Source organism: Sciurus vulgaris (genome assembly GCF_902686455.1).
Source record: "Sciurus vulgaris genome assembly, chromosome: 19".
NCBI classification, from domain to species: domain Eukaryota; kingdom Metazoa; phylum Chordata; class Mammalia; order Rodentia; family Sciuridae; genus Sciurus; species Sciurus vulgaris.
The window spans coordinates 9,059,442-9,077,372 of NC_136480.1; the positions used below are offsets into that span (position 1 = coordinate 9,059,442).

Sequence of the window (17,931 nt, forward strand, 5' to 3'; positions counted from 1 at the left end):
CAATTCCACACACATATTCCACACCATCACACCAGCCTCTCAGAGTTGGTTAAGTCCTTCCTATCATCCCTCAATTGCTAAGGGCAGAGGTAGCAGATGAACAAAGAGATTTTTACCTGGAAGGGATTACTAGCGTGTGCAGAGGATATGACAACCTTGTCTGAGCCCCACTGACTCCCTCACTGCTTTGGGGGCCTATCCAGACTTTAGGGAAACAATCATCTTTATACAGACGGGGAAACTGAGACCCAGAGAAGAAAAGGAGTTGTCTGAGGTCACCCTGCTAGACACCAGACCTCTCCTTCTGAATAGAGACTGTCCTGCCAACCCTATGCTTCATCTTGGCCCCGAGGGCTCTCACCATCAAAGCATGTATCCCATCTAGGTCATCAAATTCCAGAAGGCCATTGAAGTCAAACAGCTGTGGTGGCCGATACTGCTCTTCTTCTTCTTCATCCTCAGTGTATGCAGAGCCTAGACCTGATGAGACCCCCGTCCCTGCCCCATAGGTATAAATCCTCAAGCCTGGGATGGTGAGAACAAAAGTAAGAAGACTTGGGAGAGGTCTTGTGGAAAGGGAGGGAACTGTTCACCTTCCTCAGTGGTGTCACTATCACCCATCACTGAGCTGTCTAGATCCTTCTGGGGTGGCAGCAGGGTGGTGCCTGTGTGATGGATCATCTTCTTCTCTACCCAGCCTCTCCGGCGTAAGAGACACCGGATCACTGGGTAGCGGCCTTGGATCATAAAGATCTTCTTCTGCTGTAAGGTGAGAGATGGAGACTTGTTCACTAAGCATGCCTAGGTGCCACATATAGGGGATGTAATGGTGACTCAGTTAGTCTCTGTCTCCAGGTTGGCCTCTTCAGGGAATTTTTATATTCCACTGGGAGAAATAGCTAATAAACATGGAGGGAAATAAATATGAATAGTGTCTGCATGTGGTGGTGTGTGCTTATTAATCCCTGGGAGTTTGGGGCAGGAAGATTATGAAATAAAGGCACAGAGAGATTAAGTAGCTTGGCCATACCATAGTCACATGAAAGAGGATAGATTTCTTTTGTGCTTGGAATTGAACCCAAAGCCTCACCCATGCTAAGCACAGTTCTATCACTGAGCTACACTCTCAGCCCCAAGAGGGAAAAGCATATGCAAAGGCCCAAAGGCAGAATGGAGACCAAAAGTAACTGAAAGGAGGGTAAGGGTGAGTGCAGTCTGGAAAATGAAGGGGAGAGCCCATAAGGAGGTAGGGTAGTATGGACAGACTGTGGATGTTATATGAGTAGCATAAAGCAATAAAGGCTAAATGAGGGAGTGCTCAGGCAGAAGCTTTACAAGTTTGGCTTGCTAATGTATGGAAAAAAGATGGGGACAAGCATCGAAGGCTGTCGTGCTTACAGAGAAGATGGGGCAAAAGTGTGGGGTTTGGGATTCATTTTGGAGTCAGAGATGATGAATGATTTTGCTGAGGGGTTAGACATGGTAGTGAAAGAACAGAAATAATGGATTTGGGATTTGAGTAACTGAGATGATAAAGTCCAGACTGGGGAGAAAGACAGGTTTGGGTAGGAAATCAGAGCATGAGACTGAAATGTTGGTAAACTCTGGGTGGAGATGTCAAACAGAGGGCTGGAAAGGAAATGCAGTGGTTGCAGCATTGATTGGACTCACAACCCAAGGAGAGAAGCAATGCATGCAGGCTGGCATGGAGAGGGACCTAGGGAGCCATTGAGAAACCTCCCAAGGCAACTGAAAAGCAACAGCCAGGAAGGGAGAAAGGAAGAGTAGGAGTGTGCAGTCAGATAGCTAAGGAGAATGAGTGTGTGGGGCATCCATGTACACCTACAGGTGAATCAATCAACATAGCAATCAAGAGGGGGTGCTGGATTTGGCTCCTTGGAGGTCAGGAAGGGCTTGATAAGAGTGGTTTTCAAAGGGAACGGGATGGGAAAGGCAGAAAATCAGAGGGAAAGAAGCTAAGGAGTGAATCCCAGGTAAAAAAGTGGAACAATACCCAGACAATTCTACCAAGAAGTTTGGCCCTGAAGGGGAAGTGAAAATGGGGAGGAACTGGAAGGTGAGAGTGAAATTAAGGATTTCTTTTGGTTTTGGTTTTGAAGGACATGACAAAATACTACAAGGAGGCAGGATAAACCCCTCCCCCCCAATCCATTCTGACCTTGACAGCTCTCTCCACGTGGATTTTGGCGTTTCTGAGCCGGCCCATGTGGTGCTGTGCCTTGGAGAATCCTCTCCAGAGGACAAGGGATCCTGCAAAAAGAGGCAGAGTAGGGGCCGGATAGGCTGGGGCTTAGCTCGGGTCTTTAAGGCTCCTGATATGCATGCCCCCTCCCTCCCTCCACCCTTCATCAGGACACCCACCCACCCCGCTCTTCTTCCGACTCCCTTTCCTTCCACCCCCAAGCTTCTCCTCGCAGTCGCCACTGGACAGGGCAGGCGACACTCTGGGCCTCACCGTCCTGCGGCGAAGGATCATCCAGGACCTGGGCAGGCCGGGGGCTGAGTAGGTGGGGATCCACAGCGCCTTGGGCGCGGGTGCTGTGTGCAGGAGTCTTGGAGGCGTGGCCTTGGCGGGGCGCGAGGCCAGGACTGCTGGCCAGGTGCTGGCCGCCAGTGCAACCCACCTCGGGCCGGGCGGAGGCGGGCCCTGGCCATGGCAGCTTCCCAGGAGGCCGGTATTTAGGGTAGGGAACCCAGGGCCAAGAGGCGGGGGAACTGGTGCGTGGCTCAGGTGGCTGCGGCTTCCGCGGCCAACTGCACCCCGGGCCTTGGTCCTGGCTGTACCAGGTGGCCGAGCCCTGGCGCACGGGCCCCAGTTCCCTGGTGCTCAGGAGAAGCGCCGCACCAGGGCCCTGCATGCGCCCCTCGCCGCGCGCGCCCTTCCAGCGCCCCTGAGCCCGCCTCCCTCCGCCCGCCGCTGCCTCTTGGAGCAGCGCCCAGGCCCCGCCTTCTGTTTGCTGTCACCATAGAAACCATTCCCCAGGCACAATCAGACTCTAGTGTTCCGGAGCCGCCCTGGGTCAGTGGAGTGAGGGTTTTCCACTGTGAGCCAGGCTCTGGGCCTCATTTAACCCCACCCCCTCGATGAGCAGGGCACTAAGGGTAGAACAACAAAACGTTCGGCCGCCAATCATTGTTAGTGTCTCAGTTCCTTATCCAGCAGATTCTGCATGGAACGGCCCCCACCATATTCAGAGGCCAATGTGCTAAGCACTGGGCCCGGGACTGACAAATGGATCCCGACCTCATGAAGCTAATAACCCAGTGTGGGGGAAAAAGCAAGTAACAAAATAGCTACAGGTATGAGGGTGGTGAATAAGCAATGAGCTGAAATCAGGAAAGGGAGTATACATGAGGACAGTCAAAGATGTCCTCTCTGAAGAGGTAACATTTTAGCATTCTAGGCAGAGGAAACAGTCTCAGCAATAACACTGAGGAGGGCAAGACCTTTTTGTGGGGTGGGGGGGAGTAAAAGGCAGCCAGAGTGGCTGGGGCCTGGTGAGGCTGGTTCAGACCTGAGGGCCTAGCAGATGGAGCTACTAAGTTTTGGGGGGACAGATATGAAAACGAAAGTCCAAGCTGTATTTGGGGGCAACAATGATGAGGTGCAGAGCACTCGCCTCCTCTCCTGGTAATTCAGAAACAGAAAAACTGATCATCATTCAAGACAACTGCAAAAGAAATGTAATAGGCCAAGACTGTGACCATTTTAGAGGAAGTGGCAAAGTATTATCCTCAAGTCACTGGGGCTGTATTGCTCCAAGATGTTAAGTAATTGCCACAAATCACAAAACACAGACAGCACTGGAACCCAGGTCTGACTCCAAAGTCTCACACTTACAACATATCTCCCTGTGATTATCATTCAATAGGATTTGACCTGTTAATCATAGAAGTAACAAAACAGCAGTTTGACAGGCTAACTTGAGCAGTGCCCATGCAAGTCCAGGAGAGAACCCTGGCCTGAGAACCCAGTCACTAGGCAGTTCTGCTCTTAACAGTGAAGGCAGGTCCCCTAACTACTTTTGTTCAACTGACCCCAAAGATTACATTTCCCAAACCGTTTTAGCTGGTATGGGTTATCCCAAAAGGCCCCACCCAATTGACAATCACCCAGTCTGTTTTCATCAGCCTGCAAATCTGGTTTTAAGGGACTTTGGACCCTGGGAGAGAAATCTGTGACAAATCAGGGTTCTTGCTGGCTCACCTGGGCAATGCCATCCTGTGAGGGAGGAGTGAGGAACTGCCATACACTCGTGGTCATTCATTTTGCTGTGAGCACCTTTAACGTCCACTGCAATGCTACAACATAGCCATGTGCCCCTGAGGAGAGCCTAGCTAATTCAGCAAGATAGGAGGTCACAGAGGTAATGTCATAAAGGGGATTACAGCTATTTAAGTTGCTCCCAGCACCAGCCCCTCCTTCAGTATTTCCTTATTCTCCCCTTCAAAAGACCCCTTTGGCCACCTGTAAGAAAATCTTCATGAAGCTCAGCTCAAAGATCAACCCTTCTAGAAGCTTTACACTCTCCTATACATATGTCCCCTCTCAGCCCCGAGACTTCCAACAATACATATGAAACACTTCAGTGCATCCATTTGCACACCTAGCTCTTTTACTGGACCCCCTCCCTCTTCTCAAAGCAGGGAGATCCCCAAGCCTAGCATGTTGGAATTATCAGACAACCCAGATACTGAACAACTAGTGTTCATTCAGTGTCTGTGTGGCAGGGATTGTGCCAGTTGACTTTCATTGACTCCACGTTAGAGATCAAGAAACTGAGCCAGGCACGTGGCATGTAATCCCAGCTACCTGGGAGTCTGAGACAGGAGGATCAAAGGTCTAGACCAGCCTGGGCAACTTAATAAGATCCTGCCCCCAAAACCAAAAAGGGTTGGAAATGTAGCTCAGTGGCAAAGCACCCCTGAGTTCAATCCCCGGTTTGAAAAAAATAAAGAAACGAAATGAAATTGAGGCACAGAATATAAACTTGTCCAAATTCAGCAACAAAAGTCAGAACTCAAACATATCAGTTTTGTTTGTTTACTTCAAGGTATCACTAAGAAATGTCTAGCATTATCCAATGTAACTTTTTTTGACAAGGAAATATATGTGCTGATATGGTAGGTACTAGTCACTGTAGCTACTGAACACTTGAAATGTCATCAGTGAAACTGAGGAACCAAATTATAAACTTTACTGAATTGTAGTAATTTAAATAGCTAAATGTGAAGCCACGCATGTTGGTGCATGCCTATAATACCAGAGACTCAGAAGGCTGAGGCAGAAGGATCGCAAGTTTGAGGCCAGCCTCAGCAACTTAGAGACCCTGTCTCAAAATAAAATTAAAAAGGGCTGGGGATGTGGCTCAGTGCTTAAGGACCCCTGGGTTGAACACCTGGTACCAAAAGAAATGACTACTGTGTTGTTTTAGCCCAGGCAGAAGTCTAAATCTCTTGCTCATGGTCTGGATGTTTGAAATAAGCCATTTCATCTTACTGAACCTCAGTTTCCTTATCCAAAAATATGATCACTGCTTCTCTGAGGTTATCTTTCAGCCCACATGAGATCATGTGAAAAGCACCAACACTGTATAGGCAGAGAGAACATTTTCAGAAACACATGTTACCCGGACTGCAATGAAGGAGGTCTCTGGGTTAGGGCCTTTGGCAAGGATAATGGTAAGATCCATCTATAAGACTGTCTGGTGGGGAGCTTCAGGCCCAAGCACCAGCCATCTGGTGTCAGGAAATAAAAATAGCAACACCTCCCTTCCCTTCACATATACACACAGAGTACAGACCTCATGCAGCCCCAAAAGGGCAAGAAGAGACTTTAATCAGGGGAGGGAGGATCCACTAGATCAGAAAAGAAACCAAGAGCATGGGAGCAGAGGAGCCAGAGCAGGTGGAGAGGGCTCAGCAGGAGTTCTGGAGGAGGACTTACCTCTCCACCTCTAGCACAGGCACTGTACTGATAGACAAAGCATGACAGTGACCTCTCTCAGCTGGAAGGGCACCAAGCAGCCCCATGCAGCCAGAAGTTGCCTAGTTTTTGGGCTCCAGCTCTTAGGCATGGCTGGTACTCATGGATTCAGCCCTTGTCCCCAACAAGTGCTGGGAGGCCATCTTCAGGCAGAGCTCAGGAAGCTCGTAGAGGGTTCCCACCACTTCTACTGGGCCCAAGGAGGCTTGTGATTAAGAGGGCAATGGAGAGAAACTGGAGTCTTAAACCTCCCTCTCTCCCCACCTGGGGTAGCACAGGGGAGAAAAAATAGTCGCCTTCTGGCTCCGGGCCCGCCCAGACCCACAGCGACCAATAAAGTACAATCACTGGGACCAGTCACAGCCACTGGAGATGGAGGTTGTATGTTTAAAAAAAAAAGGACAAAAGGTTACAGTCTCCTACAAGCACAGAGTTTAAATTTAAAGACGTTAAAAAAAATCTGTCCCAGCCCAGGGGACTGAACATCAGAAGCCAGCCTGACCAGGCACGTGTGGCCTTGGGGCAGGTCCACTGCTGCTTTCTTGCCCAGCTAGCAAGCACACCACCCCCCTCCCACATCTAGTGCCCACCCGACCCAGCTCCCCGCTTCTGCTGCTGCTGTTGCCGTTGCCGCTCTGGGGAGTGACTCCAGGATGCTTTCGCAGAGACACAGGGAGAGGCTGAGGGGGAAGGCCGCGAGATCCAGCCAGATGGTTTAAAACTGTCAAGAGAACCAAGAAGCAGTGAATGGTGGTTAATATTGTATCCAGGTGGGCCTGCTCCAGGATGGTGGGCTGATTTGAGATCTCTGAAGGATGGGGCTGGGTCCCAGAACACCCTTTGGGCACACGCTTAACTCGGCAAGCCTTCTGCAGAGACCTGTGGAACACTGGCACTAGGTAAGGTAGAAGTCAGCATCAAGGGTTTCTCCACAGTTCCCCTAGACTGTTGTTATGGATGCTGCTATAGAGCTCTGTCAAATGTCTTGCATGTGAGCTGAAGTTGCCTTCTTTAGACATGGGGACTTGAAACTGGGTGTGGTGATGCATGCCAGTAATCCCAGCAACTCAGAAGGAGTCTGAGGAAGGAGGATCCCAAGTTCAGGGTCAGCCTCAGCAACTTAGCAGAGGCCCTAAGCAATTTAATAAAACTGTGTCTCAAAATAAAAAAAGGGCTGGGGATGTAGCTCCGTGGTAAAGCACTCCTGGGTTCAATCCCAGGGTACCGAAAACAAAATAATAAAACAAAGACACAGGAACTCCATAGGTCAGGAAAGGGATACAGCTCTGGGTGATCCTCCAACCGGCATAGGTCACAGAAATGTTTTCTGCCCTCAAGTATCCTCCATGGTACAGAGAACAGTCCTTGATATTTAATGATCCAGAGGCTGTGAACCAATGGCTGATGACTGAGCATAGCCCAAAGATTGGCCCATGTGGTGCTTAAAAGACAATGAATTAGCTGCCAATGTTGATAACATGGAAGATGTCACATACAAATCTGGATTTGGTGTTCTTTTGAAAGGTATGATAGGCTGGAACTACATGATGGCATGGCAATCCTCTTCAAATGAGGCACAAGCTCACCAGGTCCCCATCCAGTCCACTTCTCTCACATGTGCTACCACCTGACCTGTGTATGTACCTGAATTTGTAACCCCACCAGGTGCTGTGATATTATCTTAGATCTGTATATCAGGCCCAATTTATGTCAAATGCAATTCCACATCTAGTTCCTCTACTTTCTGGTCCTGGAACATTTAGAAGGTGACCTAATAACTTCCAGACATCAGTTTGGTCATCTATAACATGGTAGCACCTGCCCGGTGTGGTGGCCCACACTATTGGAATCCTAGCAACTTGGGGAGGCTGAGGCAGGAGGACCAAATGTCCAAGGCCAGCCTCAGCAATTTAGTGAGGCCCTCAGCAACTTAGCGAGAACCTGTCTCAAAAAATTAAAAAGGGCTAGGGATGTGACTCAATGGAAAAGCACCATTGGGTTCAATCCCCAGTACCCTGTCCCTCGTAAAAAAACACCACACGGTAACACCTGACTCAAAGACTGACTTTTTTTTTAACAGGAAAAAGAACACACATTTTTCACATGTCAAACATATGGGATTATTAGACTCCTATTTTGAATTTAAGTGAGAATTGTGAACGTGCTTTTTAAGCTGTATTAACTCTATACAAATGTAAGCATCATAAATTGAGTATTAAATGAGTGAGCCAAATATTAAATTGGGACAAGAGTTATTTTCTCTCTCAGTTGAATCCAGAGGCCACCTAGTGCTTTAGCTATAACACTTCGGTGCTACCATACACAGACAGCTTACTAAGTATCAGGTGTTACATTTGATATAAGTGATCTCATTTAAAGTTCAACCACTCTGAAAGGTAAATATTAATAGCATCCTCATTTCACAGCTGAGGAAACTCAGGCTTAGTTGAGAGGCTCAGTGATATACCTGAGTAGACAGAGGAGTCGGTCTGACCCAGGTGGTCTGACTGGTAGATATGCTGAACAACAGCACTTCCCTGTGCACACGGTACAGTGATTTTGTGCACTGGCCACCCTCAGTATGATTAAATCCCAGGGGATGTGGGATTTCCATTTTTAGAAATCTGAGCTCCTTCTGGGTGATCTGTATGCACTCACTGGAAGGAGTAAACACCAAATCTACCATCTAGGGATCACAATCAACTCTGAGTGGAACATATCAACAAACCAAAGATTGTTTGGGAGAAAAAAACAATAACAACAACAAAAAACACCTAAGAAGGCATGTTCTGAATATCTAAACAAGAACAACTATGTCATCAGTTTCTCAATGTAAACACTACCTCCTCTTTAGGACTGCAGTCCTTTCAGTTAGAAAAGCACAAACAATTTCAGAGGGATCCGGAAGCCTTAAGCCATCAAAGTATTGGGAAACAGGTTGGGGAAATCAGGACTTGAAGCCTGAGAAACGAACTCTGAAGAAAAATATTTAATTCTGTTTGAGAAGTGGAGTTACATCATGATTAACTGTTACGTTCCCAGAAACTTGGCATGTGCACTTCACTTGCCTCACACGGGGGATTGAATTAGAATAGGTTAAGGATTTTGTGGACATTTTAAGATGTGGAAATTAATGTTTAAGTCCCCAAAGGAGTCTAAGAGACATTCCAGACACCGAGAGATTGCTATGCATTAGAGGTCCTAGAAGCCTCAGGAAACATGAACACATTGTTGGCACCACTTTCCCATCAGGTGCTAACTCCACACAACCCACAGCTCCTTCCACCTCTGGCAGGAAAGCAGGAAGGCCTCCTACTTACATTTTTGAGAAACTCCTCAGCCACTATACGCGCACGAGCGTTGACTGACAGCTTCATCTCACTGATCTCCTTGTCTATTTCCTCCATGAAGTGGATCACAAAATCCACCAACTTGTGTTTGTACATCTGCTCTGTGTGGAAGTTGGTGATCAGAAAACTGATGTCATAGCCCTAGGGAAGGTAGGGAGGAAAAGAAGAAACAGGAAAGAATTAGCACCCAGGGGATATTTAGTTGGCCATGTTTTCCATTCTATTCACCCACATGCTTCCAGCTGGCTGTGATCTTCTCCCAAGCTAACAGGCCCTGTCAGTTAGGAGCCCACATCCTGTGGACCTAAACAACTGAACTCAGAAGAGAATTTTGTATATATCACATGCCTCCGGAAAATGACTTGTGGCAAAAACAGCCCTGCTTTCAAATGATTCAAGGCAATCAGAATCTTGCTTCAGAATAATCCAATCAAACAATAAGGAACACTCAAGTCCAGTGAAGAAAGAACATGGGAGAGGGGTGGAACTTGGGGGAAGAACATTTTTTACCACAAGAGGGTGTGTAATGAAGAGCAATTTTATTCACTCTACGTGGCCACTGAGGTTAGCTCTAGGACCACGAGAGAGAATTTGGCTCAAGATGAGGAAGAACTTGGTCAAAACATCTGGTGTGTCTAATTATGGCCTGCTTTGCCTGTGCTGCTCTGGCCATGCTCTGCTCTGCGGTTGGTAGGGATATTTTAAATTAAGCTGGTAGGGAGTCTGTGTAAAGAATTCAAGTACAAAGTCAAACAACAACTGATCTGATGTTAACTGTGGTAATTGGTGGCCGAATTTAGAAAGAATTTCTAATTCATTGTGCTCTTTCTGCTATTAGATTCTAGACTCCAGGAACAAGTGATGTACAGACTAAGCTTCTAATCTTCTCTACAACTACTCCACCTGAGATGAAGGCTGACTCTCACCTCAGGCAGCGGGGTGGGGGGGTGGGGGGGTGGGGGGGGTGTCTTACAGCTGAAGAAGTAGCAGGGGCTGTAGCCCATGGTATAGTGCTTGCCTTGGGTGCATGAAACCCTGGGCTCAATAACCAGCACCACAAAAACAAACTACCGAAGAAGCAGCAATTCTGGCTTAACTGACAACTCTAGGCCACTGAGTAACAGAATCCTGGGAGTCACAGTCACACAGATATGTACGGTCTTACCTCTACTGGCTTCCTTCGAAGGATAAAGAAGTTCTCTGCCCTCATCATCATAAAGCGCATGAACTTGTGGCATAAAATCTTCTCAATCTCATCAGCCTGGTGAGAGCAAAGGAGAAAGACAGTTCTCTAAAGCTGACACTGGGAGGTCAGAAACAACCAGTACCTTGGTATTTGGACCCCGATTGCCTCCAGGCCCATGGGAGGAAGTGAGGTTTGGTACTGGGAGCAGTCACTGGAAGAACCACATACGGTGGGGACACAGATGCCAACTGAAAGAATGATATACCTAAGAGGCCCCCTATCCTAACGAGGCATTACCGTAATCACATCCTCATTCATTCCAGGGGGGCAATTCTGGCAAACCTTTTATCAGTTCTTTCATAGTCCATCCTCCCATTCAGAGCTACCTTTCCCCTCTTTTTTTGGATTGGGCATTGAACCCAGGGGCACTTTACCATTGAGCCACATCCTCAGTCCTTTTTATTTACTTTTAAATATTTTTTAATTGTGGAAGGACACATGCCTTTATTTTTTAAATTTTTATATTTTTCTTTAGTTTTAGATGGACACAATACCTTTATTTTTATGTGGTGCTGAGAATCAAACCCAGTCCCTCAGCCTGCTAGGCGAGTGCTCTACCACTGAGCCACAACCCCAGCCCCTAGCCCTTTTTATTTTGAGACAGGGTCTTGCTAAGTTTCTGAGGCTACCCTCAAACTTGCAATTCTCCTGCCTCAGCCTCCAGAGTAGCTGGGATTATAGGTCAATGCCATTAATTAATAAAAAAAAAAAATCCCCTTTTCATTTCACAGTGCCCTACTTCTCAAAATATGTGGCACATACCACCTGGAGTATCTAAGAAAACCATAGTTTCTGCTTTAATGACAGGGAATATCAAATAATCCCCCAAATTTTGACCTTTTGAACTGTTTCAATATTTCCTAAAGAATTCTACAGCTGGGTACAAGAATGCCCTTAAAATGCCTCCCTATACCTGATGATCTTCCATTTATTTATTTTTTTACTGGTATATTTTATTTTATTATATATAATAGTGAAATTTGTTGTTACACATTTATGCACTCAATATAATTTGGTTAATTTCATTTCTCATTCAGCTTTTATTTATTTATTTTTTTTGGTACCGGTAATTAAATCCAGGGGCCATATCCACTGAGTTAAATCCCCAGTCCTTTTTATTTTTTTCAATTTTGAAACAGAGTCTCACTAAGTTCCTAAGAACCTTGCTATGTGGCTGAGGCTGACCTCAAATTTGGAATCCTCCTGCCTCAGCCTCCTGAGTCACTGGGGTAACAACCACCACACCCTTTTTTTTTTTCTTTTAAGTAACACGGATTGAACCCAGGGGCACTCAACCACTGAGCCACATCTCCAGCCCTTTTTCCATTTTTTTTTTTTTTCTCTTCCCCTTCGAGATAAGTTCTTGCTAAGTTCCTGAAACTGGCTTTGAACTTGTGATTCTCCTGACTCAGCCTCCCTAAGCAGCTGGGATCACAGGCTTATGTGATCTTTCATTTTAAACAAAGGCAGCTGGGGCCTCATGTTGGAGCTTTCAGTAGGCAAGAGTATCCAGTTTGAATTGAATAACATTGTTTTCATTGTGTTTATTTTTAGAGTTGTAATAGATTGTATAAGGTGATAATGTATTTCCATTTATGACATAAAATTTCTTTTCTAATTTAAGTAAGGGGAAATAAGTCAAATTTTCAAAATCCATTAAGTAAATTAACCATGTAGGTGGTACATAAATATGTCAAGAACTGTGGGGGTAGCAAGAAGTATAGGTATTAGTGAAATTTTGTTTGAGGAAACACAAGAATTGGTACTTAGTTTCTTAAACTAAGTGGTAGAGACAGTATGGCTATGTAACTGGTACTGGCATTGCTTATTTTTCTGAAGTAAATGTATTTCTCATTCCTTAAGAATGGTTCTGTGGGCTGGGGTTGTAGCTCAGTGGTAGAGTGCTTGCCTCACATATGTGAGGAACTAGGTTTGATTCTCAGCATCACATATAAATAAATAAAAAATATAAATAAAAATCCACTGGCAACTTAAAAAAAAAAAAAAAAAAGGACTGGTTTTATGACCTGATCCCATGACCTTGGCTTCCTTCTATTCTAGGGCAAGGCCTATAGGATATAATTGCTTTTATAATTCTACTGACCTGCTCTGGCAAATCATTTCCTGAGTACATTCAAGCAAGCAGAACCTATATTTCCTACACTCTGAATCTGCCACATTGATCTCTTAGATGGGGACTCTACTTGGAAGACAGCTCCTAACTATGGGCCTCCTCTATGGTGACTCACCTGTTTCACAGCGATGCTGACCCGGACAGAATTGATGGAGCCCTCAATCAGCACCTTTTCTTTCTCATTTCTGCTGATGGTAACAGGCTGTAATAGGAGTTCTTTGCTACTCCTGAAAACAAAGTCGCTCATTATTAGAGTCAGAAGAGTCAAGGTGACCTCACAGCGGGTCCTATCATCACTACCTGAAGCCACAGAATCCAAGATACAGAAGATTAACAAGCAGAGGTGCTCCAAGACAGAAGCCAGGGAGCATATTCTGCCACAGAAAGAGCACAGGCCCTGGAGTCAGGACAAAAAGTTTTGAAATTCAGTTTCCTGTTATCTTCCTTGGACATGTCACAGAATTGGAATTTCAACTTCCTCATCTGTAAAAGAACTCTCATTTCTATTTCACAGGTGAAGTCTAGGAGAGATCAAAAAGGGCCAAGTGTCTAACAGTGTGCCTGGTACGTAGCAAGAACTCTGTCAAAGACAGCTGATTTTAATGACTATAGGCAAACCAATACACTACTTAGGGAATGAGGAAAGCATCTGTCTGGAATAAGAACAGGCTAAAACTGAACCAAGTTTGGCCTCCTTTAATTTCTTCTTTTTTTTTTTGGACATGGTTGAGGGTCGAGCCCAGGGCATCATGCATGCTAGACAGGTGCTCTACCACTTTATCCCCAGCCCTAAATTCCTTTAATTATTGTCGTGTGCCCCCCTCCGTGCTGGGGATCGAACCCAGGGCCCTGTGCTTGCAAGGCAAGCACTCTACTGACTGAGCTATCTCTCCAGCCCCAACTCCTTTAATTATTAATCTAGAATGATTCACTTTTTTACCATTCGGACTCCTATCAGCTCAGGCTCAGGTCTCAACACCTCCAAATCTCTGCCATCTCTAAGGATGGTTAACTGTGGCACTCTGTGAGCTGTTATTATTTTTAAATGTCTAGTGGAAACCATGTATGTTAAGAAGCATAACAGCAGCTGAGGGTGGTAGTGCACACCTGTGATCCCAGTAACCAGGGAGCCTGAGGCAGAAGGATCACAAGTTCCAGGCTAGCCTCAGCAACTTAAAGAGACCCTCCCCCAACATTTAAAAATGGGGGGATGGGGGGGCTGAAGGAGGAATCCTAGGGGTATAGCTCATGGCAAGAGTGCCCCTGAGCTGAATCTGCAGTACAAAAAAAAAAAAAAAAAAGTGTAGAGATGGCATTTCAGATAGCTAAATTCTCCAACCTCTGCTTAAACTGCCAATGGATTCAATAAGGCCACAGAGTTACTTCATGAAGAGCCCTGCTCTAAGAAGTCACACTTTGCATCAGTCAATTTGACTTCCAAGGAGCTTCTCCCCTGAGTTTTGTCCTGCCAACCCACTGACCCTATTTTCCTAACTCCAAATCAGGAATCACTGTTCATCTTGGCAGCACAACAAATTATGTCAACTGAAGCTATCCTGACAATTCCAGGACATAGGTTCATGGTACCTTCTAAACAGAAGTCATAACTTGCCCCCAACCACGTTTTCCTTCCCTACCTGACTTCCACCTCCGGCTTGTTATGTCGCTCCACAACCTGGGAAGAGAAGTTCTCCAGGCAGAGGGCAGCCTGCAGTGTGGCCCGCACGGCACTCAGGTAGGGGCGGAGAGTGGCAGTCTGGAGGAGAAAACACAAGATTTGGGGGGAATCAGAATCTGCCTCGCCTAACCCACTGATCTCCTACTCCATCTCCCATGGAGTCAGGCAGTACTATCGATATCATGGTGAACAAAACCCACTGGGTTGTCAAGGTGCCTTTTAGTCTCAGTCCACAGCAGTGGTTCTCAGCAGGAAGCAATTTTGCCTGGCAGGGGACATTCAGAATAGAGACATCATGGATCGTCATGACTTGTCTGGGGGTACACTTGGCATTGAATGGAGAGAGACCAGTCAGGCTGCTGAATATCCTATGACATAAAACAGAGAATCATCCAGCTTCAAATGTAAAAAGTGCCAAGTAACTTATCCAGAGGTACACAAGTGAATGTCCTTAACGTGCATATTAAGCCAACAAATGTAGAGGTCTACCATTTGCCAGAGCTAACTGGGAATTCAAAGATGTGTAGATGAACCCTCAAATAGCTCAACTAAATGGAAGACATGTGGCACAATGTAGGACAAAGTACAAAACAATTAGAATTATAAGTAATCTATATTGATAGAAGACATTGGTTTTGACTGGATACAGAATCAGGATTTTACAATGAGGGGGAAAAAAAAAAGACATTCCAGGTAGAGGGATCAGCTTCTAGCTAAATTAGTCAGTTACATTAGTCAAGTACTCACCTCAGGGTATTATACAAGCTAACACCTATCTGCAGGCTTTCCTCCTCTCTCTACTTAAGTCAGTCCTTCAGAGCTCAGCTTATGAAGGAAGGCCTCTTCCTCAAAGAGACCTTTCTTGACTTCCTTTCTTGACTTTCATTTATTATAATTCACAATGACATATCTTTTAGATCTCCTATAAACTGACTTCTCATTCACGAGGCTGTAAACCATGTCTACTTCACCTAGTTACACAGCTTGTACCTAGCTAATTACCTAACATTTAGTGTTTTACCAACATTCTGTACAAAAAATCAAATATCAAGGTGAGAAGAACATAACGGGCATTAAGAGTTCCAGTAGCAGTAATGAGTATAAGGTTTCTGTACCTGAGGAGCATTTTAGATTACATAGATGAAGCTGCAACAGCAGGCTGGTCAAAGATCATGCGGGATCTTGAATGCTAGGCTAGCTACTAAGTTAGCTTTTCTTTTAAACTGGGGCTTTCTGAGGAGGAAGTTACATGACACTGTGGCTCTGTGGAGAACTGGCTGGAGAGGGAAGTGAGACATACAGCAGAAAGGGTTATTCAAGAAGCACTTAGCAGAACCTAGACAGAGGCAGTAAAGAGACAGAATCACAGAGGTTGGAATGACATTAGATGCAAAGGATAATGATATTAAACAACAACAACAAACTATGGTCCACTCATACAATAAAATGCTATTAAGCAATAAAGGAATAACTACTGTGATACACACAACATGAATGGCTCCCAAACTTATTAGGGTAAGAAGTCATACTAAAAAGCCTATATACTAGGGAAAGGGATGTAGTTCATTGGTAGAGAGATTGCCTAGCATGTGCCAGGCCCTGGGTTTGATCCCCAGCACCATGAATAATAATAACAATGACAACAAAATAAAAGGCCTATACATGAAGGAATTCCATTTATATGACAATCTGGAAAAGGCAAACGAAACTAGAGGGGGAAAAAAATCCACTGATTATTTGGGGTAGGGGAAAAGAAGAGGATGAACTACAAAGGGACCAGAGAAAATGTTGTGGGGTGATGGAAATATTCTGTAACTTGATTGTAGCAATGGTTACATGACTTCCAGCATTTATAGACAATAAATCTAAAGGTAAAATTTAAGAGGCCAACCCTGAGATGCCCATACTTTTATGAATAAAATAGTCTGATGAAATGTCTCAATAAACTTGAATTTAAAAAAAAAACAAGCCAGATTGGTACATGCCTATAATTCCTGCTACTCCAGAAGCTGAGATAAGAAGATGCCAAGTGGCCTGGGTGGCTTAGCCAGAACCTGATGCAAAATAAAATAAAATAAAAAGGGCTGGGAGGCAGGAGCTCAGTGGAAGAGCACCTCAGGTTCCATTCCCAGGACATTCCCTTCCTTCTTTCTCTCACACACACAGGAATGGGGAGGTAGCACAGTGGTACAGTGCTTGCCTAGCATGAGTGAGGCCCTGAGTTTCATTCTCTGTACTGCAAAAATAAGTAAAAAGGCATGTTCTCAATCAGACAAACGAAAAAACCCACCACCACATTTCTCAGTGAGGTATGAAGTCAGCAGTTACCATAAGCAACACAAGAGGAATAAGTGGTTTAGAAGGGAGAATGGTTTTTGAATCAGTGGTCTAATTTCAAGACAACTAGGTGATACTTGAATGACAGCTGGGAATGCAGACTGAGGAGTCACCAGAATACAGGTCAACAAAGCCTGGAGGCAGGAAAAGTGCTAAGAGAGGTGGCAAACCACAGTCACAACTCCCTGGAACACCCACATACATGAAACACAAAGATTTCCAGGAAGGGAGGGATGGAGAGCACGGGTTTACATAGAGAAAGTCAACGGAGTTTAGTTTTGCCCAGGATGGCCCCTGAATGAAGGCAATAAAGAGTGAGCTTTCACGGGGATAGAAGCACGGCTGTAGGTACCCACCGGAGGACTAGGAAAAGTGGGCACCTGACTCGATAAAACAGAGGGGTCAATAAGAAAGGACGAGGGAGTATATTCACTGACGCTCTACTCTGGACTAGGAAGTGGCCCTACTACATACTTCGGCGGTCTTAAGACAGGCTATTGGGCCTATTATGGGCCTTCAGGCACTAACTACCACAAGCCTAGGAGGCCCCACTTCCGGCTTCCTCCATGCTTCAGGAATATTCTGTACCTGCCTTGCATGCCCCACCAAGATCCGTGAGGCCTGCTTCTTACCAGCCAGTTCCCCAGCTCGCCCCTTCCTCACTTTGGCCCGCGCCCCACCCTTTCTCCAACCCTCATGGTGCCCCCACATTCTCTGGCACCCCTCGGCCCCAGGTCACCGTAGCAAAGTAGCATCTCCCCTAAACCCGCTGCCTTGAAACAGAATTGAGGGGGTCCCTGGCGAGGGGCCCGGCTCTCTCACCATCGCGGGCGCTGGCTGGGCCGGAAAGCGGAAGTACGGAAGTGGCCGGTCCCGCGACGCCTGCCCTTTCGCGAGCAGCGCAGCCGCAGTCTCCGCCCGGACTTCCGGGCGGCACCATCTTGTTTTCCGAACGGGGCAGGGAGAGTGTAGGAATGTTGGACCTTCATGAACTTTTCACGCCGAGACTATCATGGTATCTTTAAAGTCCTGAATCTCCAAATTAGTACTCAAATTTCTCCCGCTACCCACGCATCTCTCCCTTGTGCTTTCGACCCTTTGGCCATATTTTCCCGTAACCTTCCCCCTGTCATGCAATAGTACAGCCCGACCTTAAGATGGGCACCAAATTAGGACAAG

The 17,931-nt window shown here is 46.0% G+C and overlaps 2 protein-coding genes across 17 annotated transcripts in view; both read right to left on the reverse strand.

The window, feature by feature from the left end:
- The window catches only part of LOC306650551 (tubulin monoglycylase TTLL3-like), a 28,696-nt gene extending 23,020 nt beyond the window's left edge, over nt 1-5,676 (reverse strand). For 15 of the 16 annotated variants that reach the window (XR_013760958.1, XR_013760959.1, XR_013760960.1 and 12 more), the window contains exons 1-4: nt 2,477-5,676; nt 2,180-2,271; nt 594-762; nt 362-498 (exon numbers count right to left, since the gene is read on the reverse strand). Coding sequence is in view for 13 of the 16 variants with exons in the window: in XM_079122588.1 (XP_078978714.1) it covers nt 362-498; nt 594-762; nt 2,180-2,271; nt 2,477-2,879 (801 nt within the window). In the remaining 3 variants the exon portion in view is untranslated. The remainder of the gene's footprint in view (nt 1-361; nt 499-593; nt 763-2,179; nt 2,272-2,476) is intronic. The other variant, XM_079122592.1, reaches the window with a different exon arrangement.
- A 150-nt stretch (nt 5,677-5,826) lies between these two features.
- Nucleotides 5,827-17,865, reverse strand: ARPC4 (actin related protein 2/3 complex subunit 4). Its single transcript, XM_079122604.1, is given in 7 exon segments — nt 5,827-6,728; nt 9,328-9,498; nt 10,523-10,618; nt 12,853-12,964; nt 14,375-14,493; nt 17,575-17,646; nt 17,648-17,865. Coding segments are annotated over 7 exon segments (621 nt in total). The 5' UTR covers nt 17,693-17,865; the 3' UTR covers nt 5,827-6,722.
- Nucleotides 17,866-17,931: the final 66 nt, after the last annotated feature.